The 27,515-nt window shown below is 39.4% G+C and overlaps 2 protein-coding genes across 3 annotated transcripts in view; both read left to right on the top strand.

The window, feature by feature from the left end:
• The first annotated feature begins 8,811 nt into the window (after positions 1–8,811).
• Positions 8,812–18,736, top strand: LOC138029404 (short transient receptor potential channel 6-like). Its single transcript, XM_068877156.1, has 7 exons — positions 8,812–9,905; positions 10,737–11,034; positions 12,664–13,168; positions 15,158–15,353; positions 16,737–16,877; positions 17,941–18,009; positions 18,378–18,736. The coding sequence occupies exons 1-7, from the start codon at positions 8,952–8,954 to the stop codon at positions 18,489–18,491; spliced, it is 2,277 nt and encodes a 758-aa protein (XP_068733257.1). The 5' UTR covers positions 8,812–8,951; the 3' UTR covers positions 18,492–18,736.
• Positions 18,737–25,592: 6,856 nt separating this feature from the next.
• LOC138029672 (uncharacterized) overlaps positions 25,593–27,515 on the top strand; it is a 24,774-nt gene continuing 22,851 nt past the window's right edge. Inside the window, exons 1-2 of one of the 2 annotated variants that reach the window (XM_068877399.1) lie at positions 25,612–25,773; positions 25,888–25,986. In XM_068877399.1, the coding sequence (XP_068733500.1) occupies positions 25,731–25,773; positions 25,888–25,986 (142 nt within the window). In that variant the 5' untranslated portion in view covers positions 25,612–25,730. Of the gene's footprint in view, positions 25,987–27,515 lie in introns of both variants that reach the window. The other variant, XM_068877389.1, reaches the window with a different exon arrangement.

Below are 27,515 nucleotides of genomic sequence, written 5' to 3'. Positions count from 1 at the left end.
CTGTATTGGTGTAGTAGGTGGTCAGTAACGTCCCTGTAAATAAAGTACATATGTGTGTGTAGTACCCTCATGTTTCATTGGTGTTTGTCCTTAATACTGATTTTCATGTCAATCAACAAGCTTGGAAAATTTGAATGCGACAATAGACATAGTGCTAGACAAGGACGGCTTTGGAAAATTATCTGTCCTTGCTATGGAGCGCAGCGACGGCCACGGTAGAAAATTCTAAGGCATTCTGGGGTCTCATAACAGAAAAAAAAAAGCAGAAACAAAGAAAAACGAACAAAGAAAAAAGAAACAAAAGCAGCCTCCCCCTCCGACAAAAAAAAGAGAAAAAACAAAAAAAAATTAACAAAATGTAACTACAACCACTACGTTTTGCTTCTTTAACATTTGTATATAAGTTAAAAGTGCTTTGACGATGTTAGAAAATGTCATGTAGACTTTTTGTACGATACGTAATATAAAAGCCGCATAAACGCAAAAGATGTCTTTGTTTGAGCAGTTTGGATCTAAGTTATAAAAGTGGCTGTAGAAAACTTTTCATCACCGCTTGTTCCATTTAATCGAAATTTAACTGACTTGAAAACTACAACCAAAAGGTTTTGCTTCTTTAACATTTTCATATAAGCTGAGAGTGCTGTTACAATGTTAGAAAAAGTCATCGAGGAATTGTTTTTAGGATATGTAACATAAAAGCCGTATTGTCTTTGTTTGAACAGTTTGGATTTAATCAATAGGATTGGCTGTGAAAAACTTGTCATCACGGCTTGTTCAATTTAATCGGAATTTAACTGATTTGAAAAAGAAAAAAAAATTAAAGGAAAGCGACAACAAAGCGTCCCGAACCTATTCTGGCTGTAAAAATTAACCCGGAAAGCTCAAGAAAAAAAATTTTCCTTCTTTCACATAAACTTGTGGACCAAAACTCAAAGCGAATGAAAACTTGATTTCCGGTTTATTGAGAGAAACGTTTGATTGGCAGCCAGTAACTGCGGACCGGAAGCGCAGGAAAGTTGCTCGTGCCAGTCCTACTTGACACACGAGAAATGCACTCATCCTCAACCTTTTTACGTCCTGCATAAAGGGTTATCCCTTGGAGCTACCTTAAGCGGGAACGTGAGTATGACACAGCCCCTAAGAAGACTGTATGAGCGTAATATATTGAATGACAGACTCAGACTGTTTCTGATCTGTGCAAAAGTTTTGTTTTGGTCTCCTGGAAACACAAAATGTTTATTGCATCATAGTAAAATCTCTTCTTCTTCCTCTTCTTCTTCTTCTTAGAAGAGTAGAATGTTTCGAAATCTCTTCAAAACTCTTCTGAACTCGATGGCATTTGCTCGAGATGTCGGCTATGCCGAATACACGTATTCTTGCTTGCGGTTTGACCAATGTAAACTACTACTATACTATTATTATTATTATTATTATTACTATTATTATTTTCCCAACAATTATTACGCTCCTTATTGGTGGCTAGCGCGTTTAAGTAATAATATTTCGAAGTCATGTGGCACTTTATATTTTTGTCATTGGCTGATAAAATTTTGTCTTTTTACCCCGTTGACCCATAAGGCTGATAAGGGAAAAAACCTAGAAACATTGTCACTCGTCAAAGTCTACATCGTCGTACCCCTCCCTATTGATAACTCCACGCTTGACACGAGTGGGTGGAGCTTCGTTGACATGGTGACAACTGTTAGATTTATTACCCGTCTCCATATTTTCGCCTAGACCCCGTCCAAAATCTTCAGTAAATGCACGATCGGCGTCACGCGTGACAACCGTGGGTGGAGCTTTTAGTCCTTTCTACAACTCGTGAAATTTCTTTGTTTTGTATCCTCCAGGGGTTGCCCCCCGCCCCCTTTGAAAGTGCACACAACAGAACTCAGTAAGAGGAATCGTGTCCCTGCTCAAGATCCCGCCTCGAAAACAACAGAGATCTGGTAGACATTAGGGGTTTCGACGAAAGCCGTCAACATACAAGACTGCTTTCAATGACATAACTGTGTCTCTAAACCTTACGGACGTATCTCGAGAATGTTGTGATATCACGAATATTAAAATTCGCCGTTGAAACAGAGAAAAAAAATACATACGCCCCTTTAATGGGGCTAAGGTATGCTAAAAATGTATTGTTTACAATATGGTGAGTAGCTTTAAAGTGGTACTATGATCAAAAAATCATCTCCTTTTTTTCTTCAGATTTTGAAAGCGTGTTTGCTTAACACCTAACTGGCAAAATTTTGAGCTTTGAGTTTTATCCAAAGGCTGTTTATTTTGAGTGTAAGTTTTGGATTTCACGGTCCGCCATTACTCACGTTCAAAACTGGCCGATTAAGACCTCAGAGGGTTGGATCTAGAGAAAATGACGTCATTTACTCACTAGCTTAAAATTTCAGCGTGTAAACGCAATTTATTACATATGCAAAACACGGGTTTAAATGTCTGGAAGCCCGAAACTCCCGTGCTGCATATTAATTCGGCCGCGTACACATGCATTGCATTCTTAAACTAGTGAGTCTTTGACGTCATTTTCTCCTCGACCCAGCTCTCTCAAGATTTTAAAGTTAGTAATGGCGGACAAATAAATAAGAAAATTCCAGTTAAAATAAACCGGTGTCTTTTTAAAATCAGAACTTAAAACTTGGGTCAGTTAGTGTTTAGTTAACATAGTTTTGAAATCCAAAGAAAAAATAATTGGTTTTTTGGTCGTAGTACCACTTTAAAGGAGAGACAAAAACTTCTACCCTCAACGTTGTTCTAACTGATTCACCGGCGCTGTTGCGTTTAAATCTAGTGTAAACTTTATTTGTTTTCTCAAACTCTATTGAACTAAAACGTACATGTTTTATTCAATGTGTTTGTCTTTGTTTTGAGAAGGGAGCAAACACAAAAGAAATAAACAAACATTGACTGATTGATATCTTTCATCACACAGTGAGTAGTATTGTATCTTTACCCGGAACACACATTCTCTTTCATGGTCTTCCATCCCAACACAACAATTTTACAATCATCACGGGACTCAGATTATATGAGATAAGTTCTGTGTTCTTAAAAAGTGCTAAATATAAACTGTGTTCTCCCAATTAAAGAGCTGTCTCGTTCGTTCGCTTCAGGCTCACTCACGGCAGCAGCAATGACCAAAATCTGCCATTTTCCCTACCCTATTTATGACCTGACCAAATATTCGATTGCTCTAAACATAATTTATGAAGGGCTTTTGTTGATGGTTTTATCGATAATGATGAAAAAGTAGCTTCTTCTAAAAAGCATACATAATTCAATCGAAAAGTTCAAAAACTCTTCCCTATGTATGACCAAAACGACTGAAAAACCATACCCTTTTGGGCCGCACGTAGCTACATAGCCCATATAATGGAGTCCCCCCTCCCCACGGGAGAAATGATCGCAAGACGACAAAATATATGGCCTTTCATGGAGTTTGTGAGACATTTTCGACATTATGTTTAAATTGGCCTCAAAACGCTGTAGTGTATTTCGACGTGAAAATGATGAAGTGTTCCTAAATCTCCGCACTCAGCGGGATTAGAAAAATTTCATTTGAGAGAGTTGCTGTAGTCTACGAACGCAGACGTATTTCCGGCGGTCGTTTCTCTCCCCCTTCCGACCGCCGGAAAGACGTCTTAGTTCGCAGGCTAGCGTTGCCGTGGACTTGACATGAAACAGTTAGCGTCGAAGCTCTTGCCCCAAGGGAGCCTGTTAATCCTACCACCCGGCCCCTCGGCCTGGTGCTTACTTTTAGAGGCATTTAAAAATCTGTCTAACCTAAGGGTAATTAAGAGATAAGAGGTTTAGGGTTAGGGTTAGGGTTAGAGAGTTTTAACTTAGCCTTCTAATCACACTTTCCAGCAATAAATTTAGGCGTTTTAAGACAAACTCTAGCGTGTTTTGGATGACATTTGTTGCCGTGGTAATCTATTACGTTACGTTAATGATTGTCTTTTGTCAAACAATCATTGGTGTTTCGTATGGGACCGCAACATTGCCGTACCGTGAAACTTACAGTGTTGTAGAGTTATTCCTCGAATAAGAAATTCCCTAGAATTTGTTGGAGTCAATTGGTTAATCCACCCCTGGGTCCTTAGCGTCATATGCAACCGCATTGCTAAGTAAGGGTTATTTTTAGGCAACAACGGGATATGTGATTTATTCACCGAGGGCGCATGATCGAGGATTCAGAAGTGTGGCGTAAAACAATGGTAAGCATGTTTTTCTTCGTTGTTTTGACGCGCGTACGCGCGACCGAAAACAAACAGTTTTCCACACACAACTTAACAATAGAAAAAAGGTTCCAAAAGGTCTTTACATTCCTCTTAAGAATAAAGAGTGTACTACTTTGCCTAACGCTGATGGGCAGAGCATTCCATAAATTCGGATCTGCCACAGAAAATGCTCTGTCACCATAGGTCTTTTGATTAGACCTGGGGATGACAAGAAGGCATTGGTTTGCGGATCTAAGATAAAGACTTGGACTGTAACGATGTAATAATTCATTAATGTAAGGAGGTGCTAAAATATTCATAGACAAAAGCTTTAAAATAATACGTAGCTGGACCGGCTATGTGAAATAGATTCTGAAGAGCATAGTTAACAGAGTGGACTGGTTTTGAAGCTCGGCAAACATCAAATGAGTAAACAAAGATGCCAAGATTTAGGTTGGAAAGTCCACGACCGGGCACAATCTTTTGTTTGCGCTCATACACTATGCATGAATTACGTAACCAACACGTTTCTATTGGTTAGTTCCTCAGTACGAAGTAAACAACTATTCTATTTTCTGCACGGTCAAGGCCAAAAAGGAGAACAAAAAGAAATTTGTCGAGTTTCATAAGCATTCCCCTCTATTAACTATGTGAAGAGGTAACCTATCCTATCGCAGCCAATGTATTTAATGGCGTTGAAATTGCTCTTGTCATGGCAGATACTATTAATGATGAACGACAGTCTTTGTTTCTTGAGCTTGGTGAGTGACATGCGAAATTCATCGATACTGGTGGCAACAACTTGCTGAGACTGAGAGAAGGAAAACCAGTGCTGTGGATTTAGGCAAGCCCTCTTGTAAAAGGAGTGGACGCGGGAGACCATCCTTCGATATACCACCAGCTATTTTGGAAGAATTGAGAGGGCTTGGGTTCACTTGGACTCGCATTGTTAAAACGTTAAATTTTTCTCGTTCTACGATTCACAGACGTGTGGCAGATCCTGGTCTTGAAGATCTTAATAAGTTTTCAGACATAACTGACTCAGAACTTGATGACGTTATAGAAGACCCAGCAGTGGTCAATCCTACCTAATTGGGCACCTAAGATCCCTGGGACTACGAGTTCAACGTGACGGAGTAAGGTCAAGTCTAACAAGAGTGGATCCTGACAACACTGCATTGCGTTGGGCCGCGGTAATATCAAAGACTGTCGTTCATCATTAATAGTATCTGCCATGAGAAGAATAACAGAAAGAGCTATTTCAACGCCATTAATTACATTAGCTGCGATAGGATCGGTTACCTGCTCAGAATCTATTTCACTTTTATCCAGTAAATTGAGCAGGCTTAGCGCCAAATGCTCCCATTCAATTTGTTCCGCCATTTTTAAACTCAGTAGCCAAGCCTTCTATCGGAATATGGAAGGTAGGTCACTTGCAATATCGAATGAAATTTTTCGACTCATCGAATGAATAGTTCTTGAATTATCAAATGAATTTTGCTGGAATCATCGAATGAATCTATTGCTTAAATTATCGAATGAATATTGCTTGAATTGTTTCATACTACCGAAATCACTAAACTGTTTCCACCCCGAAAAAAATGATCGATCGCATTTGAATTTCGACTTGCTCATGTGACCATTTGGAGCGCCCCGATTCGTGACGTGTCATTCTTGATGTGAGCAGGGCTGCGGGAGAATATAAAAAAAAAACCGCGGCATGAGAGGAATGTGTACAAAGAACGTTTCACCGTTTGGAAATGATATGTGGTCACTGATGGTTGAACGGAGGGTGAGATGTTTCAACAGAGTTCTACCCGGGAAGTTTTAGAGACATAGGATTAAAGTACCAAATGAGTGGTCTTACAAAATATGGAAGACGAGTTTTGTCAAACCTGCAACTTATGTCCATCGGTCCGTCAATCGTCACACAGATAAGGGTCAACCGAAAAAGCTGGAAGAATCAGAACTAGATTTACTGCAACTGCTGATAAAAAGCAGGCCTTCGGTAACATACATAGCAAAGCTGGATACTTCGTGGTTTAAAGACTTGCGCACTTGGCCAAGAAGAAAATAAAAATATGCCATACGATTGCGAGGCAGTTCAATGTAAACACAGTCATGATGCTTTGTTGTTTCAAATTTCATGCTCGTAAAGCCAAATTGTGTGGTCTATAAATACCAGTATAGTATGGGTTTCGACAAAACACTGACCCCCGGTCAACTGATCCCCTACTGACCCCCTTACTGACCCCCCTACTGACCCCCTATAAAATCAATGGGAAAATGAAAATTAAAAAAAGCCCAGAACTATCAATGGGACCCGATTCAAGTTCATCAATAAATTTAGCTTACCTGAAAATTTCAAGATGGCGGACGCGTTGCAGATTTCAGACTCTTGTTCTCCCTTTACTCTTTAGTGGAAGTTTTGTTGACGGAAAATCGATCACAGAATAAGATTGAATATCATCAAATATTGCTTTCGTACGTATTGGGAAATGAAGCAAAGAGAAACGCTGAAAAATGAACAGGCTTGCGAAAGGATCGCGATGGACTGCTCGTGCCACGAACACTATATACAATAAAGAAATGTACGACTTCTGGTGAACGAACAAAAGAAGCTAATAGACCTCTTTCATAATGGCGGCCAAATAAAATTTTCTTTATCGTAAATACTTTTGTTCTTGGGCCATCGTAGTTTGATCAAAAATAAGACACAAACAGCAGTGACAAACATATTGAACTTGTTCATTTTGATTATGACTTGACGTTAAGGCCCTAGCTAAAAATGACAATACTTCAGCCATTGCTGACTACGTCAAGGCCACTGGACATAACAGCAAGTGGGATCATTTTGATATTTTAGCGAAGGGCAAAACTGACTATCATTGTAAAATAAAAGAGACCTTCTTTATTCAAGAACTTGAGTTAGCTTTCAACGTCAACGTCGGAAGTGAAAAGCTGATGCTTTATTAATCTTTTCTGTTTTTATTATTATTATTATAATTATTATTATTATTATTATTATTATTATTATTATTATTATTATTATATATTTTACTGTTAAGTATTTGCTTAATCTAGGTTCCAGTCCCCTCATCCGCTTTGTTATACATAAATAGCTGTTTTAAATTTCAACGGTTACTTTTGAAAATGTATGTAGAGCACATACGAAACGTCAAGTCATAATCAAAATGAATAAGTTCAATATGTTTATCACTGCTGTTTGTGTCTTATTTTTGATCAAAATATTCTTTTGTTTCAATGCTAATAAGCCCTACTAACCTCGCTACGCGTGACGAGTAATTTCAAAAGAATATTTGTTTTAAAACGAGGGCAGTAGGTCTAATTAACATTAATACAAAAGAATGTAAAAGTGGTCGCCATTTATGAAAGTGGTCTATGAGAGATCTTTTGTTTTCGTCCACCAGCATGGCGACGATGACGTCACATGAAAACCTCCTATCGGTCGTTGTGGAACATCGAAGGCGGGACAAAACGTGTTCCGTATGTGAGAAACTGTAAGACCACTCATTTTGTACTTTAATTCTATATCTCTAAAACGTCCCGGGTAGAACTCTACTAAAACATCTCCCCCTCCGTTCATTGGGTTCAACCATCAGTGACCACATATCATTCCCAAACGGTGGAAAGTTCTTCGTACACATTCATCTCATGCCGCAGTCTGTTTCTTTATTTTCCCACGGCTTCGCTCACATCAAGAATGACACGTCACGAATCGGGGCGCTCCAAATGGTCACATGAGAGAGTCGAAATTCAAATGCGATCGATCATTTTCTTCGGGGTGCAAATAGTTTAGTGATTTCGGTAGTAAATGGAGCAGAGAATCGAGTGCGTATCAAGGCGAATTTATCGAATTTTGCTACAAGTTTATTGAATGTATTGAACAAACTCAAATATATTTGAATTTTATTGTTAATATGTGGAAATTTTCAAACGCGTATACGCGACTTCGAATATTGACACATTTCGGCAACCATAGACGAGTACGAGCACCCAAGGCCTTTTTTATATGGGAATCTCTGGCGCATAGCACTAATTGGTGACACAAAAATAAAATAATCTAGGATAACAATGCTAAAAATAGTAAAAGCTAGGGAAACTAAAAAGAAATCTAAAACCTATTTACAAATAAAATTTTGCTTAATGACATAGAATCTCAAAGTTAACTATTAAAAAAGCATACAATTGCTCCAGCCATCATCAGTTATGACAGTCACGTCAAAATGACAGTTTGACATTTTGAGTCAATGACAGTTTGACAGACAATTTCCGAAATCTGCCAACGATGACCAATGTAACTGGCAAATTTAAAATCGGTTTTAGTGTATTATCGTTTCAAGCTGGCCCTTGAAAACGTTCCGTTTTGCTTTTTCTGCTTTGCTGTCAGTCTCTTGCCTGGTGAAACCAGATGCATTAAAGATTGCGTGACTGTGGTAAAAATAGCTTTGATGATGTGTACATCGACTGACTGGTGCCCAGAAAAGCACGAGACCAAGGCGGTCAGACGTTTACAAAATAACACATGCATATATTTTGGTTGTAAAAGGACGTGATACAGCATTGCCGAGTTTACTTCACGCGACGGACAAAGGAGCGCTTCAATTTGCTCTTCACAAACCATTGTATTGTGAAGAGTGACATCTGTCAACCTCTTAAAAATGTTCATTCACCCGTGCTTTCACTACCATTCACGCAATGACAATGGAGCAAGCTTATGAGCAAGATATATCTTCTGTTATTCTCGACGATCTAACGGATTCTCCATCAAATGATAGCGTTTTGAGGGAAGATCTCAGTGGCTTTCTTGACGCAGTTCGAGACGGAAATGATTCCGAGGTGCGACTGTACGTTTTGCAGAAATCAGTCGATGTCAATTGCACGAACTTGATCGGAGAAACTGCACTGCAAATAGCGGCAAACAATGACCATCATGACGTTGCCAAGTTCCTTGTTGAACAAGGAGCAGATGTGACATCCGCCCTTCTTCAAGCCGTGGCTAACGAATCGACAGTTTGGGTTAAGGCGTTACTCGATTTTGTAGAGGATTCAAATACACAGAACCATGCCAATTCATTCGAGCAGAACACTTCCTTTGGATTCGCTAAGTCATACAGTTCGTATATTTCGCCCTTGATGTTGGCAGCCCAAAATGACAGTACAGAGATTGTTCAGCTATTCCTTCAAAGGGGATTTACAATTGAAGAACCGTTTTTGCATATTAGATCGTGCAAATGCGACAAGTGTGAAAGCTTAGGAAAGCGAATAGGTCGCTCAATTTATCGTTTACACAGCTACCGAGCGCTCGCAAGTCCTGTTTACTTATGCATGTCCTATTTGCTAGATAATTCGACGGAGGAGCAAAACATCAAATCGTCCAGAGACCCTCTGGTGCGCGCCTTTCTACTAAACCGTGAGTTTGAAAACCTCGTGGAAGCGGAGTACGAATTCAAGAGCGATTACAAAAGGCTCTCTAACCAATGTGAAGAATTTGCTGTGTCCCTTCTTCAGAAATGTCGATCAATGGACGAAATAGGGAGCGTAATGGCCGTTCCCGGAATAGAGCAATTGGAACATGTTAAAGTGCGTGGAGGAAAAGAAGCCCAGAAGCTCAGTGTGTTGAATTTTGCTATTGCCAACAAAAACGAGAAGGTAAGTGGCTGCCGTCGTAAAAAACCGTTCATCAACTCGCAATAAAGCATAATCAAAATTATAAATCGGAAGTACGGGTGTGGCATCACCTTCCTTTGCCCTATTATGTTTACATTATAATAATTACTCCTTAACTTTGGCGTGAAATTACATTGTTGCCATGGCAACTTTTCCTACAGTGCTAAAATGGCGTCGTATAATTTGTCATCCATTATATTAATAGCTAATCAAATGGTATACTCGTGAAATCAGGGAGCCTCTATGCGAGGGAAATTATTGGATTTTGGTCAAAACACGCGTGAAATTGTTCCCTAATTGCACTCGTCACCATTTGATTACCCATACTATCTTCGCTTGCATAACATTCCCTTCATTTTGCGTGACATTTGTCGTTTTTGATAACGTATTGTGAGAGTGGAGGCAAATCGCTTTTATTTCCGTGCTTACTTGTGCACGGTTTTCTCTTTCTTTTCAGTGCATTCTCTCTATTATCGACCCTTAAAAATTAAATGGGCTATCCTTTACTGAAACAAAAGAAGGAATCGAATTTTCAAAGAAATGAAGTTCAAATCCCAAAAGGATATTTTACCTCACAACAAGAGTAAAGCAGCTGTTTATCTTTATTAAGGACCGTAGTTTAGGGGACACCTTGTCACGTTAAGTGTCTGTAAATTATATCTTCATGCAACCTTCCTAGTTATGTATGTGCATGTAAGTTTTTTTAAGTGTCTGTATTCCCATGATACACGAGTGATGTTGAGTTGGGGAAAGGCAAGGGGACGGTTTTTTCACTTTCCCAGCATGTAAAATCTCTGTGTTTCTTTTCTGTAGTTTGTGGCCCATCCTTACAGCCAGTTGATGCTGAATTCTGTACTCTACCAAGATTTGGGTGTATGGGAGGATCGAGGATTTTTCACCAAGATGGTCTTTGGCTTGCTCTTTTCATCTCTGCTTCCTTTGTGGGCACTGGTTTATTTTGTGGCTCCAAAGAGCAACCTTAGCCAGCAGTTGAAAAAACCTTTTTTTAAGTTTTTGAACCATGCTGGTTCATTCGTCTGGTTTCTTGCGTTACTTATTTGTTCCTCAGTTCAAGACAAATTTTTCAATGTCCTGGAATTTTCACCCTTGGGTAAGTAAACTCGTGATGTATTTTCCCTATCATTCAAAGCACGTCATCATCATCATCATCATCATCATCATCATCACCATCATTTATTTAGTAATGCAGGTTTAGAAAGTGGAGTCCGAGGGTTTCAAATGACTGGTGCATAAGCGTCACGTGATTTCCCACCACATGAGCTACCTTATTACACGAAATTAACGCTCCATGAAATTGACGCAAATCGTTAAAATTCGCTTTAATTATGTCGCGCTAATTATGTTGAGCGTTATTTTCCGCGACATTAATTAAGTGCAGCGTTAACTTCCGCGCTCTTAATTTTCATTATTTTAACCCTAATTTTGAAACCCTTCCAGACATTCATGACACCTAAAAAAGAATAAAATAAGGTACAAGCTTTTTTTCTTTCCGTTAACCCCCTACATTAATTAGAATTTTGAGGACTGTTTTGTTGACCAGAGGGCTCAGTTTTGTGCAGGGATGTTTGTGTTTAGGTGGAGTGTTGAATAAACTTGTTCCAGTGGTCACCACCAACTGTGTCTTAATCGCGTTAATTTCATTTATTGTGAAATTCTACCTCCTCTTTCGCGTTAATTTTCTTTATTCGAAAGTCGTTTTGCATTAATTTCGCGTAAATTTCAAATACCTTAATTTCATGGCGCGTTAATTTTCTACAATAAGGTATATCTATTTTTAGAAAGCGTAAATCTCGATAGTTCGACCGCCTCTACATCTCGTTGCAGGGACTGACTGATTGAATATGTTTATTTTTGAAACTCTCTATTAAATTTTTAGCAGATTTGATTACGTAGTTTAGGATACACGACCTATTAAGCTTTGAGCATTATCGTGTTTAAAATAATGGTTACTATCATAAACGCGGGGCCGGAGTCGGAGTATCTTTGAAGTGTTTTTTTAAAATTTAATTTTCATGTTTTTCCCTTTTTATCGCTCATTTCGATTTTTCTGCGAGATCAAAGAGAGAGAAACCGAGAGATTACGATACAGACTCCAGTCTTCGCTCGATTTTTTTCTTGCACTCGGTTTTTCGCTCGTCCTGACCGAAGGAGAGCCTTAAACAAGTTAGAAATATATCCGTATGGCTGCTTTGAAACACTGTCAATCGAAAAGAAAGCAAAAACGTACCGCATGTCTTCCGTCAAAAATGTCGCGAGGTCAGACTATTTGTTATAGACCGTAGTTTTTATGATCGCAACGATCTCAGCGATCGTGAAAACAACCACAAGTTGACAAAAATCACTTCCGTGATCATATGGAATCGTCACGCTCTGATCGTTGATCGATGCGAACGCAGAGAGTGAAAAATTTATATCCTTGCGATCGCATTTAAGTAAAGAGCTCCAAAGGGCACTTACCGGGTAAATAAAAAGTGCTTTCAAGTTGCCAAAGGCTCGTCAATGTTTTAAATCGTTTATTAAAGCGGAGAAAGGAAAAACACAAGGGCATACAGACCAGGGTGTAAAACAGCATAGCCACTTTAGGTGTATCAGTCTTAAATCTGTTTGAAATGTTACATTCCGTGGTACCAAAAACGATCTTTATATTATGTGTAATAAAAGTTATTGACGTTGAGTTTGTGTTTTTTATTGTTTTGTTTTTTTATTATTTTATTTCTAGATTTTCTAATAACGGTGTGGATCGCTGGTATGCTGGTCCAGGAAGCCAAAGAAGCCTATCAGCAGGGAAAAGAACGCTACTTGTCCCAGTACTGGAATTCAATCGATCTGTACATGTTAGGCTTTTTTGTAATTTCAGGAGTTTTCTGGCTCATTGGCTATTTCATGAATGTAGTGCAACAGAACGCCTGGGAGATACCCGTTGATGTTGTTTTTAACCAAAGCGCCAAAGAGGTTGCTTATCGATTGGTACTCTTGTCCAACGCTTTCTTTTCTGTTGGTCTGGTGCTAAGTTTTATTCACTTCTCCAATTTCTTTCAAGTCAGTCACTCTATCGGTCCTCTGCAATTATCGCTTGTGAATATGATTCGAGATATCGGCAAATTTTTGTTGCTGTTTCTGCTGTTATTCGTCTCGTTTGGACTCGCGGAGAGAAAGGTGTATTCTCGCTATGTTCAGGCCACAGAAAAATTTTCTGGAAACACAACGGAACACGAATTTGCCAAGTAAGAAAGTGTTGAGCATTTTTTAAATTTAATTTTGGTTTGTTCGTTTCTTTTGTTGTTGTTGTTGTTGTTGTTGTTATTTCCACAGTGATTTTCAATTCATTGCAGTATTAAAGCCGCCAGGAAAAATATAATTCCCTTGGCTCAGACGTAGCAAAGCAACGAACTAATCGGATATCAAAACAAATTATCAATATAAAGCGCGCAAAAGTCATAGGGTTTGCCTCTCAATTTTGCAAAGAGTCAAGTAAAGCTATGATCCTCACAGTTATGGACGCAATTTTAGCAATTGCGTAGAGAATCGACCCTGAAAGATTCAGAACTTCAACGGGGTTTGAACCCGTGACCTCGCGAGACCAGTGCGACGGGTTCAAACCCCGTTGAAGTCCTGAATTTTTCAGTGTTCACTACGCAGTCGCTAAAATTGCGTTCATAACTGCAAGGATTATAGCTTTACTTTCATATCCGCAGTATATGATTCATTTCATATATTATTTCGTTCGTTCCAAAGAGTGATGTGAAATATTATGACCATTCAGAGGGAAAAACCTTAAATAACAATAACCACAACCAGTTTTTCTGAGCCCGCGAGACTGAGCACCCCCAGGAAACCATTGTTTCAACGAAAACCGCTGGTCAGGTTCTGGTCATTGCTGTCTAAGGTCTTCCATGCACAGGAGCCTACAACTCCAATAGAGTGTTTTCGCGTGATGTCACGGCGGCCATGATGGTGTTCATAACTAATCCTTTGGGAATTGGGCTCTGTTATCACGCGAACGTTTTCTTTTGTTTCGGTGCAAAAACAAGGTTACTGATCACGTGAGTGAAAACACTCTATAGCCCGTCCACACGTATCCCGATATTTTTTTAAAACCGAGACTTTTTCTCTGTTTTCAAAAACAATACGCGTCCACGAGTAGCGTATTCACCCGTCCACACGAAAACTCCCTTACAAAGCAAGCGCAAAGCTGGCAATTTATGAGTCCGCACGCAGCAATACGGCGCCAATTTTCGTTTGGTGCTTATCGGTGTTTATATTTAGTGTTGTTTACATCTTATAACATGTCGAAATCAGCGAAAAAATGCAATCAACCTTTCTGTTAACCTTCTGTTTAATTGTTTTACGGCCCTTATTGTCGTAGCTGGCACGTAAAGCAACCTAGCTATGTTCAATCGCTTCCTTAAATACTCAGCTTACAGATTTAACAACGTAAAATATTAAACACAATTGCATGCAAGCTATTAAACTTGAGAGAAGCCCAAGCCGTAAAGACAAAACTTGGCGATAGCTTTTCACGGGCGCGCATTTGGAGAAAATGTTCACTCGTGTAAAAAGTTACTTAACATGTTGCATATCTGGCGTCGATGCCACGCGTGACTAAACGCGCTGAAAACGGTACCGCACACTGGGGGAACTTGCTTACGCCAAGAGTCACGAATGAAACTTTGCTAATTAAGCTGATAGCTCTAGTTTGCGCCGGGCCTTGTATTGTTTTGACCTGATTGAATCTCAACAGTTCCAAAATAAAGAATAGGCCTTTTGCAACAAACGATCACATGGTACAAAATCCGCCATGCTGGAGGGCAAGCTCATTATTATTCCCCCACTGGAACATTAAAACAAAGGCATGTCAAGCTTGTCTGGTTCAGGTCTCTTTGTTTTATGTCCCAGTGGGGGAATAATAATGAGCTTGCCCTCAAGCATGGCGGAGTTTGTACCATGTGATCGTTTTAGCAAAAGGCCTATTGATTGACTGACTGTCTGACTGACTGACAGACAGACAGACAGACAGTCATGAGTTGCATATGCGCTTTCTTGTACGCACACAATATTTTAAGCTTCCTCTGAAGAGTTAGCCGTCTGCCTTCCCAATCTTTTCCTTTCGGGGCCGGGTCATGGAGACGACTAACACACCACACTAAACAAAGATTAAACACATGTACATAGAGTGGTGCTATAGTTCAACAGAACTTTTTTTCCCCTTTCAGAGTAGGAGGAAGCTTGCGATATTTGTTTTGGTATGTGTTTGGAATGTCGGACTTAAAAGACTTGCAAACTACCGAAGACTTTGTCATCACACAGTACATTGGGGAGGTGTTGCTGGGACTTTACGCCATTGCTTCAGTTCTGGTGGCAATTAATATGTTGATAGCTATGATGTCAAACACTTATCAGAATGTTGTGGTAAGTGCTTAAGTGCGAGATTTGCTGAATTGTTCATTTAAAATTGGCCATATTATTGAAACTGGCATGCTTTACAAGGCCTTATTATTAATACATGAAAAGTTGAATGAAGAGGAAACCTGGAAGAAACAACGAGTCCTTAATAGAATCCGGTTTTCTCCCGAGTCCTAACATAGGCTAAACGAATGAAACAATATGGATCGAGAAACTATTTTTTTCCCTCAAATATTTCCTTCCTTTTCTTAGATACGCGTCTCTGTAACTCTCCACTTTCTCAAATCTCTTTAACCCCCCCCCAAAAAAATTGCATTGGCATTGTTTTCGACTTGATGTCCCAAGAGAAATTGAAAACAATAATTATGCAAAATTTAGGGGGGTTAAAGAGGTGTATTATGGGATATGAGAAAGTGGAGAAATATATATATATATATATATATTCAGGTGTTGGGGTGTGGTGGAGAAAGATACGTTTTCTCTTACAAATACCTCCCGAGTTTTATCCTCCGAATAGCTAATAAGTATATGCTCAGTTATCTTATCTTACTTTGATTAGTATCATTGAGGTATACACCTTATTCCAAAATGGCCGCTGATTTATGCGGATACAAATTGGCCCTTCTTGCGTCGTTCAAGATAAAATATTCTTTTGAATTTTAAGCTTAAGAACGAGGCATCAAGGGCTTATTTGAATAAAAACAAAAGAATATTTAAATGGCGGTTATTTTGGAATAAGGTGTATGTAATTCCTTATCAAGCGGATTATCTTTCATTTTCAGTTATGTCTGTGTATCTTGCTTGAAGGTGAATATCCTTCCGATTGTTAGTTGACCATTTCATACTCTTCGGTTTTTGCTATTGTATTCTAGTGTTATTTACTTCCTTTAGTGAGTTTGGCACTAAAGTATTACAAAAAAAAATCCCCGAACATTTGGTTTTTTTGGCAGTATTTTAGACGTTTTCTTTTTAAACAAAAATTGTGAATCTGGTTGGTCGGAATCATGGGCGTTGGCGTTTGGGAGAACTATTTTACGCCTATTTTACAAAGAAGGTCACTTACGAAGCATCATCTTACGTGCATTAAAAAAAAATGGCGAGAATGTAACAATTTAGCTCGATTGGAATCGAAATATTTTGGCTGACGCTCAGGAATTCGCCGGTCTGTTTGAATGGGAGTGGTTGCACAGTACTAAGCTCTGTAACCACTTTGTTTAGAACGGCCCTTTGATCGGAGTACAGCGTCATAGATATTTGGAAGTTCAAGTCCCTCGTTCCTGTTCAGCTAGGGGCGCTAAAACGTGATCTCTCGCTTTTTTGTACGTGATGTCTTCATAATGCAGAATGAACACTTTTCCTTCCAGCATCATCTTAGTTTTATTTATTTAGAACGACGCGGACATCCAATGGAAATTCTCCAGAACTCGAATGTGGATGCCATATTTAGATGAAGGCAATGTGATGCCGCCGCCTTTCAATCTTGTGCTTCCGCCACACGTGGTGTTCAAATTTTGTCGACGAGTCTTTACGGTGAGTTGGCAAGCAAACTCAGCATTGCATTGCAGTTATTGATATTAGAGAGGTTACGCCTGACGTTTACGGCCAACGGTAAACGGGAAACGGCAGGCTCCTGCTTATCATAAAAGCGTGAACATTCTCTCGTTTTAACTTGTCTCGTTCCTTTGAGAAGTTGCTTGATATCTGGAGCTAACAGGACTGAAATAAGCTAACATCAAGCAGGGTTCTTACATTTTTGGCAAAACCCTAATTTCACTCTGACGTTTGCCGATTGGCGTAAACGTCATGCTTATCCTCTCTATTAACGGTGTAATGCGCCTGTTGCTCGGCAACGCGGTCGAGAGGACAAGTGAAAAATCATAGTCGTAGACAGGATTTGAACCTACAACCTCCGTAACACCTGTCTGATGCTCTATCACCACTACCCATTGAGCCACTACAACTCACTGGAGACTGCTATCGAGAGCCTCAATTTCAAATACAGGAATGATGGAAAGGTGTGGTTGGCCTGTGGGAAGAATATGATACACGTCGCTAGGCAACGGGCGAAAGGATTACTGAAAAATCAGTCTCAGACGGGATTCGAACCTACGACCTCCGTAACACTGGTCGGATGCTCCACCCATGAGTGTTACTAGAACTCCTTGGGAGGGAGAGACTCGAAATGGGAATAAGCTCCATTCCCCAGTTATTCGTCGTATACCTCACTGAGGAGTGTACCCCCAGGCTTGGTCACTTGTGATCCACTTGAAATAGTTCGTATTTTATAGCACTTTTTCGTTAATTACTACCTGGAAAAAACTCGAAAGGGGAGTACGCTCTGTTTCTTAGTTAATCGACGTATACCTTACCAAGGTGTCTAACCCCGGGTTAGGTCACCTGTGATCCACTTGGACATTTGTATTTTATAGCATGTTTTCGTAATCACCACTTGAAACCTAAGATAAAGAAGAAATGGGGCGTGGCTACTCTCTTAATAATGAAGAAGGCTAAGCTGAATCTGAGCTATTTGCTTGCTTCATCTGTTATTGCTTTGTCACTGTAGTAAATGTACGTATTGATTCATTATTTGCAGCATGGATGTCGTGGGCGACAAGGCGTCTCAGCGTCTAGAATTAGAGATGTCGTGGTGGACGCACAAAATGTGAGGCTTTTTATTTTCAGGTCCAGTTGATCATTTTTGCCCTCGGAGTTTCGATTTTTTTATTTGTAACTAATAGTAGCCAGTTCTACTTTTTATATCAATGAGAACTTATTTCCACAGAGAAGACTTCGCAATTATTAGTGGTTTGACAAAACGTATCATGTGTTTGAGAGTCACCTCTCGATCCCCCTGCAATATCCCAGAATTGCCACGTTTATCTTTGTTATGTTTTTCCTCAGATATTGGACTCTGAATTGTGCTACCCAACGAACGAGTTCTTTAAGAGCCGTAAAACCCTTTATGTCGTCGTGATATTGTGAAGTATTTTTCCAGATCAGCTCAATTTTACTTCTTTTTCATGTTAACAGCGCCGCAAAGTGATGAAGCTCTTGATCCAGCGGTATCTTGTAAGTTTTAAGAAGACAAGGAACCATGCCTCCGCTCCTGAACTGCCAACCGACAATCAGGCAACTGAGCTTTGAGAGAGCAACAGACAGAAGTGCTTATTGGTCAGAAGGCCGATTTCCTTTATTATTCAAAATGACGTAACCCGTTCACTCAAGACTTGAAACCCTCTTATCTCTATTTTCTTCCTTTTTTTGGGATTTCTACTGTAAGCTTGCAATCCCGCACTCTCTTCGTACATGTTGACAAGTCTTTATCTTCTCGTACTGTCTCTTCTTAAGAAAACGCATAATTGGCTACGGCAACGTTAACGTCAACGCCATCAGTGTCGTCGTCAAGGGTGTGCAATATGTCAAAGTGTTGTGCAAGAGCTGCATTGGCCAACCCAGTCTACCGCCTAATAGTCTACAATGGTAACTGAAGCCTGTTAATGTGGAGTGTCTAGATTTTTATTTCATTATGATCGCGGGTGCTCTCGGGAGTTGCAGCTTGTTCAAGGTGCTGATGATCAGATGTCATGTTTCCAGAAATGCACGTAGTCAGATGCAGGTCTAATTTTGACATCCAACGCACGGTGTCCCTGATCGATCGATCGGGCGGTCGGTTGGTCGGTCGGTCGGTCTTGGGTGATGTCATGTTTCCAGATATGCACGTAATTAGACGCAGGTCCAATTTTGAATCTTACATAGTTGAATCTATCGAACGACCTGCCTCGATTAGCTATGCTACCTGCAGGTCGTTCTCATTGCTACTTGATATTTTTATGAAAGAAAACAGCTTCATGTATCTTAAGCTAAAAGCATTGCTAACCTAGCAAATAGTTAGCAAAGACTTAGACTTAAAGGGACACTGTGTAAGATGTCAAAATTGGACCTGTATCTTTTTTCCTGAAAACTTGAAATCACAGCTGGAACCCCCAAGAACACCCGCCATCACAATGAAATGAATATCTAGACACTCTACATTTATTTGGGTGGAGACTGGGTTGCATTGGCACGAACAATCTTAATTACATTAGATAGACGTTAGAGAGATCTAGCCTCGTGTTTGCGGCAAACGGCTAACGCAATGTTGAAAGCTAAGATTTAACAAATTGATGTCAGTTTTTCATGCGTTTGCCCTGTTATTGATCATCAATTTCGTCATAACATTGTCAAAGTAGCTGCGAATCGCGTCGTGGATCCGCAAACTACTTTGGCAATGTTACGACGAAATTCAGTGCCAATAACCGTGACAGACGCATGAAAAATTGACATCAATTTGTTTTTTTACGATAAAAAGAAGGTAGAGGAGTCAAAATCAAGTCAAAACGCGAGAAGAACGCGAGACAAAAATGCGAGAAACTTCAATATTGCGTCATTATCGCATAAATTTTAAAAAGTTATGTGTCTGTCCGCTTTGCAGTCATTGTAAAAAAAGAGTTTTGCCGTTTGCTCGTTTTTTTTAAATTTCAAGTCGGCCACTTCATGCACGTTGTTGGATATAATTCCACTTTTTGCGGCAATACTGTTGTTGTAGCTAGCGTCGTTTTTCCTTGGCAGACTAACGATTGACTTTTCCTCGCGTTTTTCGTTCGTTGTTCGTAAGTAAGCGCATTTAATTTCAGTTCACGTTAGACGTTGACCTTAGATTTTTTACGGTAAAGCAAAAAATACCTCAAACGAAAGAACGATTTGAAACCAGCAAACTAATTGAAACAGCTTGCGCAAGTTCGACAGAGTATTTTCTGGGCGGATGGATTCGAAGGTCCTTTAGAACAATGTGTGATAAATTGTCATTCAATTTATCAAACCTGCTTGCGTTGGGAAATACATTCCTTTATAAGGTTTTCAATTATTTTAGGTAGCCTTTGCATGCATCGACGATAGCAACCGGCCAGGAAAAACTTAGTGCTATCGTAACTATTTTGAGAACAAGTTGACGGAGTAACCTAAAACTTAGTTGACGTATAGGAGCCCTGTTGAGGTAAAGATAGAGAGAATGAAAGACTGGGCCGGGGTTTACAATATAGTTTGGTCGTTCCAAGTTGTTTTTTTGCAGAGGCATGAAGGAAATGTACTGAAATGAATGCTGTTGTCAACCTAAACCTCGTGCGTTGCTGTCGCCATTGTCCATTGTAATGTTAAGGTGTACTTAGAAAATAAAGACTGAGACTTTTTGTGCACAGATTGAAGATACACGAATAAGAACAGAAAGCAAGACCACTCTCACAATACCGTTTCAGGGATGCTTGTTAACTAGAAATAGACTACTTTCATAAATGGCGACCTACTTTACATTCTTTTGTATTCACTGATATTTTCAAAATTACAACCACACTTTTGAGTTTTAAAGGGAACCTCCACTAAAACAACAAAATAACTTTAAACCACAGAACATAATGTTTACAATTGGAATTGCTCAATCTTTTTCCAATGAAAACGTTTTTATTCGAGAAAAATGAATTCCAAAAACGCTTATTTTGGCTTTCAAATTTCATGGGCTCCGCCATCTTGAATAATTGTGACGTAACTTGGTTGCCCTATTGTTCTGATACAAAGAGCGATTGTTCTGGAACAATAGGGCAACCAAGTTACGTCACAATTATTCAAGATGGCGGCGCCCGGGAAATTTAAAAACCAAAATAAGCGTTTTTGGAATTTATTTTTCTCGAATACAAACGCTTTCATTGGAAAAAGATTGAGCAATTCCAATTGTAAACATTATGTTCTGTGGTTTAAAGCTATTTTGTTGTTTTAGTGGAGGTTCCCTTTAAGAACATGTTTCGATGTTTGAAACATCATCTTCAGCCACAGTGAGTGTAACATAATATTTTTTACAAGATGATCCGTATATATACATACTTAAAAATGATTCTGATAGAGTGTTTCGTATACAGGACAAAGGCTCTCGATTTGTACTAATTGATGGATGTAAAAGAATACGAGGAAAAAATGTTTAGTCAACTCAAAAACTATTTGCATTATAAATCTTTCCAATTAGGTCCAACCCTTAAGCATTTGGCATTAGGGGACAGTTGGTGTTCTAAATGCCTCGGAAAAGGTGAAATCTCTCCCGAAGTAGAGAGGTGGGTATTGAATAAAGAAGCGAAACCAGGAGTTGCCTTTGGAAACGTCAAAACGGGCAACCCGCTTAGACTTATTACATATGCATCTTGTGTAGCACGGCAATCGGAAACTTGTCGGCCTTTACTGAATTTTATTTGCAACCACTTGCTCGAAAATTACCATCATTTATTAAGGACACCACCGACCTGCTTAACAAAACAGAAGATCTTAACAAAAGCGGCCCTTTTCAAACTGGCACCTTGGTCTCACTGCAGTAAGGAAGGCTTTGAATGCTAGAGAAAACAACCACGGCTTGTATTCTAGAAGCTGTGAAAATCTGTTTGAAAAGTAACCATTGTGTTTCTAAAGAGAATTTCTTTCCTCAAATACATGGCACAGCTATTGGTCCTAAGAATGCTTGTAGTTATGCCGGTCTAGCCATGGGCGAAATCGATCTCAAAGCTAAGTTTTCTGGTCCGTTAAAGCCGTCCCTATGGTGGCGATACCGTGACGATGTTTTTGAGCTTTGGCAGCAAGGCCTTCCTTCTTTACATCCATTAACTGATTACATCAATTCTCTGTATCCTACTATTAAATTTGAGTTAGTTTTTTCTGAGCTTGATCATGAGCTCCATGTACTAGATCTTACTTTATTTCTTATCGATGGGTTTATTAGGACAGACGTCTATTCCAAACCTACAGATAGTCATTTATATCTTCCACCTTCTAGTTGCCATCCCAAGCATGCATGTTTTCAGGGCTATTCATTTTGGAGTAGCCACAAGACTGAAAAGAAATTGTTCTTCTTAATCAAGGCTATTCTTCTAAATTACTTAATTTTATAATGATCAATTCTCCAAAGCCTCCGCCATTTCTAGAAATGATTTACTTAGGACTTGTGGAAAAGAAGCGAAGAAATTATTTCCCTTTGTTATTACAATTAATCCGGTGTGGGTAGCTTAATTAGAAAGCATTTGTTTATTTTACAATCCAACCCAAAATTAAAAGAACTTTTCCCTCGAGGCTCTATCATACCAGCCTTTCCTCGGTCAAAAGATCTGAAAGAATTGCTAGCACCGTCTCGTTTCAAACTGAAACCGCCGAAGAGGGACAAACAAGTCGTCACAACAATGGTTGTTTTGAATGCGGTAGAAATGGATGCGACCTTTGTCAGAATTTCTTTGTGGAATCTAAATCATTTCCTAGTTTTCAGAAGGGCAAAAAAATACACCATTCGTTCCAGACTTTCTTGTGATTCTAAAAACGTTATTTATTTAGCCTCTTGCAAGAAATGTCGCTTGCAATATGTGGGATGTACCACCGCTGATTTTAGAATTAGGTTTCGTAATCACAAGTCTGTTATGCTCACAAACAAAACTTGTGAAGTAGCAGTGCATTTCAACAAAATCCCACACACTGTAGGTGATTTTCATTTTAATGCATCGATCATGTGCAGGCTCCTAACAACTCTGAAGAGATCGATAGGCTCTTAATTACAAACGAGGCGTATTGGAGTGCTCAGCTGTCATAATAAATTCCCTGTGCCATAGTTTACGTTTCTGCGTGATTAATCGTTCAAAGGCCCTTTTCTTGGATTTTGTCGGCCCTTTGGGTGTTGGTTGGACCGAGAGGCCTTCCCTAGGGGACTTATTATGATTAATATTGTTTAGGGACCCCTCCGGAGATTTTGTTGTTTTTTAGCCCTGTTTATTGTTTCGTAGCTTCTTTTTTTTGGTCTATTCAGTATTTTTTGCCTCTTTGATTTTTCCTTTTTTTTTGTTGTCTATTAATTAGCATCACTTTTTGTTCTTTTTTGTAATCTTGTACCCTATTTGATAGTTGTCACTTGTAATTGCGTAATCACTAGCACAGAATCTTCTTTAAGGTTCGTTTTTATTCAATTTGTAGTAACTGAAGAAGGTCTTTGACCGAAACGTTTTATTCAACGTAAACGTACACAATCACTCGTTCACCGTCTTCGAGATCGACAACTTCTACCCCTCTATTACAGAACCCCTCCTTGTTAGCGCTATCAGCTACGCCAAGAACTTTACTACAATCTCTGACCAAGACATCAACATCATCATGCACTGCCGAAGACATCCCTGCTCTTCGACAACAAAAGAAAGCGAACAACAGCACATTCGATGTCATCATGGGGAGCTACGACGGAGCTGAAATATGTGAACTCGTAGGGCTTTTCCTCCTGGACATTGTCAGCGAAAAGACCGGCAATTCCAACATAGGCCTCTACAGAGACGACGGCCAAGCCTTACTAAAGAACGCTTCAGGAAAACAACAACAAGCCACTTCAAGCAGCATGGTCTATCTATCTCAATTAAAAGGAGGAACCGGGCCCAGTAAGAGCTGGCGCTTTATTTTATTTTTCTTTACTGTGGCAATGGGAATAAATTTTAGGCCCTTCGCGCGTCAATAAGCTAATTTGGGTGTCAGTTGAAACCTCCTCAGAGAGGCTTTTTATAAAATTCCCATTGTTGTTTGTAAGGGAATTGTTTGATACTTTTCTGAGTTCAGTGCGCTTTTTTGTTTTCATTGGTTTCTTTGTCAGTTTATATTTTCCCTTCTTTGCGCTTTCTTTGTGGGTAGTGTTATCACATGACTAAGTGAAAAGACGTGTACTTTTCAACGTTTTTATTCATTTGCTTACAGCTGCTTTTAATGTTGACAGTAGTGTTGGCACCTTCTCGGAATCCATTCCTAGAGGAGCTACTAGGCTTTTAACACTGATATCCGCCGACATCGGTTGGTTTTGTAATTTGCTTGTATTAGACCCTCTCTTAGAAGTGCCCTTTCGGACAGTTTTTCCTTTATTCTTACGAAGTCTTTTGTTTTTCAAGGCGGCGGTGGTTAAATCTAGTTAGCGCTGAGAGGAAACCTTGCTCTGCTTTTGGTTTAACCGCCTGAACTCAATTAGCTTATTTGTTTGTTTGGTCTTTGCCTATCTTCCCCTTCACCTCTTGTCGATTTATTTCAAATCGAAGTCTAACTCGATCTTCAACTCGAACTCGAGTCCAAACTCGAGGGATTATTTCTCCCGTTATATTCTTGCTATCGTAGATTTTTATGATGCTTAATAGTCAAAGATTAAGATAAGACATGTTTCTGCTGTTCCCCTCAAGTGAGCCCTAAGCCCACATTTTCGGCTCTCAGCCGATGGACTATTTCTGACTGGGCCAATTCTCATGCTGCTTTTTCCTCTTCTTGTTAATTGGTTCATAATCTTCCAAAAGTCTCTTGATCCTTTACTGGTGGTGCTTAGCATATTTGTCCGCCTCGGCACTTCTAAGAGCTTTGATTACCTAATTTCTCAGTTCTTTGTACTTTAGCCTATCCTCCAAGCTTCCTGTCCTTTGTGCTTTCAAAAGTTGTCGATACCTTTGCTTCATGAGTTTTCTTATACTACCATTCATCCAGGGTAGAGACTTGGAGCGGACCTTTGCCTCTCTTTCGGGTAAAAATTCTAATTTAATGTCCTGATACAGAGAATTTGCCATCCAGTAGTTGTCATCAATGTCATCAAAGACATTACAAGCATGCCATGGAATAAAGGCCACTTGTTGTCTGAAGGTGTCTTGAATGCAGTTTTTCCAGTCGATCACCGACCTGATTACCGGCGGAACTCTTGCGTTAGATAATTTTAATACTGTGTATATCAATCTGTGATCTGCAATATAAGTTTCAAATACCCCTGCCTTAACAACTTTGGGTCTGTCACTTATGATTGAGAGGTCAATTAATGTCTTTGTAGTTTCCGTAATCCTTGTAGGTTCTTTGATGACATTTGTGAATGCAAACTTTCTCAGCACATTTGTGAGCTTTCTTCCTTGATCAGAGTCATTTACATTAGCGACGGCCTCATGTCTCGTGTTACGTAACACATGTCCCCCTCTCCGAACGATGAATCTAATTTGAAAACTGTGTATTTGTCTATTTCCAATCGATGTGTTAGATGTTTTCATCTCAAATTTCCTTGCCTAAAAGAGAAATAAACTAAACTTATGCATCTTAGTGTGAAGTTATCAAGTCTGGCTTGAATGCATGCTTGTTTGTTTCACCGTGATAAAGGTATTAAACTTAAGTGAATTCCTTCACATGTCCTGGCTTGCCCTGCCCATTCGGATGCGGTCATAATGTCATGTTTTGATCATGAGCCCCGGGAAGTCGTGAAGTCATTCCCGAACATAATTGCCAGAGAGATTTAAGTGTTTGTTTCTGTCGGTTTCAATTGGGTGAAATATGTAAAGCAACATGAAAGTCTTCAATAGCGAATCAACTTTTACCCTTACTGAAGGTAACGATATGGAAAAGCAACGTCCCTATACTTCGTGCCCTTGCTGTGGCTGTCTCCACAGGAAACGTACTTTTCGTGTGTGGCAAATTCTCCTGTTCTTATTCGTGGTGATAGGTATCATTGTACTGTTATGTTTTCTGATCGCCATGTTCGGTCCAGGCAACACAGAATTAAAGTATCGTTCACCACAGAGGACACTCGAGGACGCCGGAGGTATGACTTTGTCGCCAACTAAGGCTAAGAAGTATTGTTTGTGTTACGGTAATCTTATTTGTAAAATATGTGCTGAAATAGGGCAAATCATGAGTTGCTGCTGACAATCTCTCTACAAGCTGCAATCTCGACCCACTTCATAAACTCTCTTTGTAGTGGTAAGATAAATATTCGTGGTGTGGAGCGAAGACTGAAATTGCTCCCTCAGCCTCCTACTAAGAGATCTAACCCAATTCTGTTGGATAGCAAATCAGTGATCATGATGGTTTTCCAAGGCTAGCGCATGACAGTGAACAGTGGACTTAGAGGGGCTCACTTCAAGGGAACGAAATTCAGTGATGTTTCGAAACTCTATTTCTTGAGTTGTCAGGCGGGTCACTCTTGCTTCAGAATTTCTGCGAAAGCGGAAAACTGGGTTATTTCTATTGCTTTAACTTTTAGAGCATGTTTGCTTGATCCACCCATCGTTTTCTTCGATTAAATAACTAGCATTTGAATAATTTTAAACGTTTCGTGAAAAATCTCAGCAGGGTCGAAAAAATTAATTATGAAAGTTCCATAATTGCAATGAAGGCATGCATTCAATTAACATTACATTGATGTCTCAAGTGATATTAAGTCGCAGATAAAGTGCTTGTTGATTTTATTTTGTGTCAGAGACTCTTGCCATATTTTGTGAGCCTCTAACAGTGTATGTGTATGTTTTATCCGATGTTTTAAGTATGATCTCTTGAGGCCTTCTAAAACGAACGAACAGTTTTTTTTTAGCAAGTTTTGCATTAATTATGGATGGATTAAAACTCGTTCAGGTTAGGCGCGAGGTTGTTTGGGACACTAGAGCAAGGCTCGAAGGATGTATGTTTATCGCTGTTTCTCAACGATTTATGCTGAGTCTGAGAGAGGTTTTGTCGGATGATAGTGATTGTATAAGCTTTCTATCGGATTATATTCTGAATTTATATTCAACTGAAATTCGACTATCAAAGAAATTTATTGATAATAATGAATTTTATGTAAATGTCAAGTTGCTGTCATTTGGGAAAATATCCAGGAGAATGCTAGCTTTTTTTGCTATGGTTTTTCATATCATTCCCAATATATTCGATTGACATTGATGTAGTGCTTAGTTGATCATTTCGTCGTGGAAACTGCGCAATTTAAGTTAATAAATTATTAGAACTAGTGACAGTTCAGTAGTCGATCGAATTGCTCGCCAGTTTTGTTGAACGAGCACACTCAGAGAGTATTATGGCCAGGTCGCACTTTAATAGTGGACAAAATTGAGTTTGTTAAGATAACATTTCACTCGAATTTCCTTTTCCGGCAAAACACTATTTTGTACAATCGTCAGTTGTTGTCCTTCAGTAGCATATTGATAGTAATGATTTCATTACTACTATTTTGTACATTTGGGGTCGCACAGTGTCAAACGGTGTGTCACCAGAGAAAGATAAGATCCATCTCCCACCAAGTGTAAGTCATATAATCACGCTCAAAACCAAGTAGCTTGCGCTTTTCTTGGAATCTTG

Source organism: Montipora capricornis, chromosome 2, assembly GCF_036669925.1.
Source record: "Montipora capricornis isolate CH-2021 chromosome 2, ASM3666992v2, whole genome shotgun sequence".
Taxonomy (NCBI): Eukaryota; Metazoa; Cnidaria; class Anthozoa; order Scleractinia; family Acroporidae; genus Montipora; species Montipora capricornis.
This window is presented reverse-complemented; position numbering and strand designations above follow the sequence as displayed.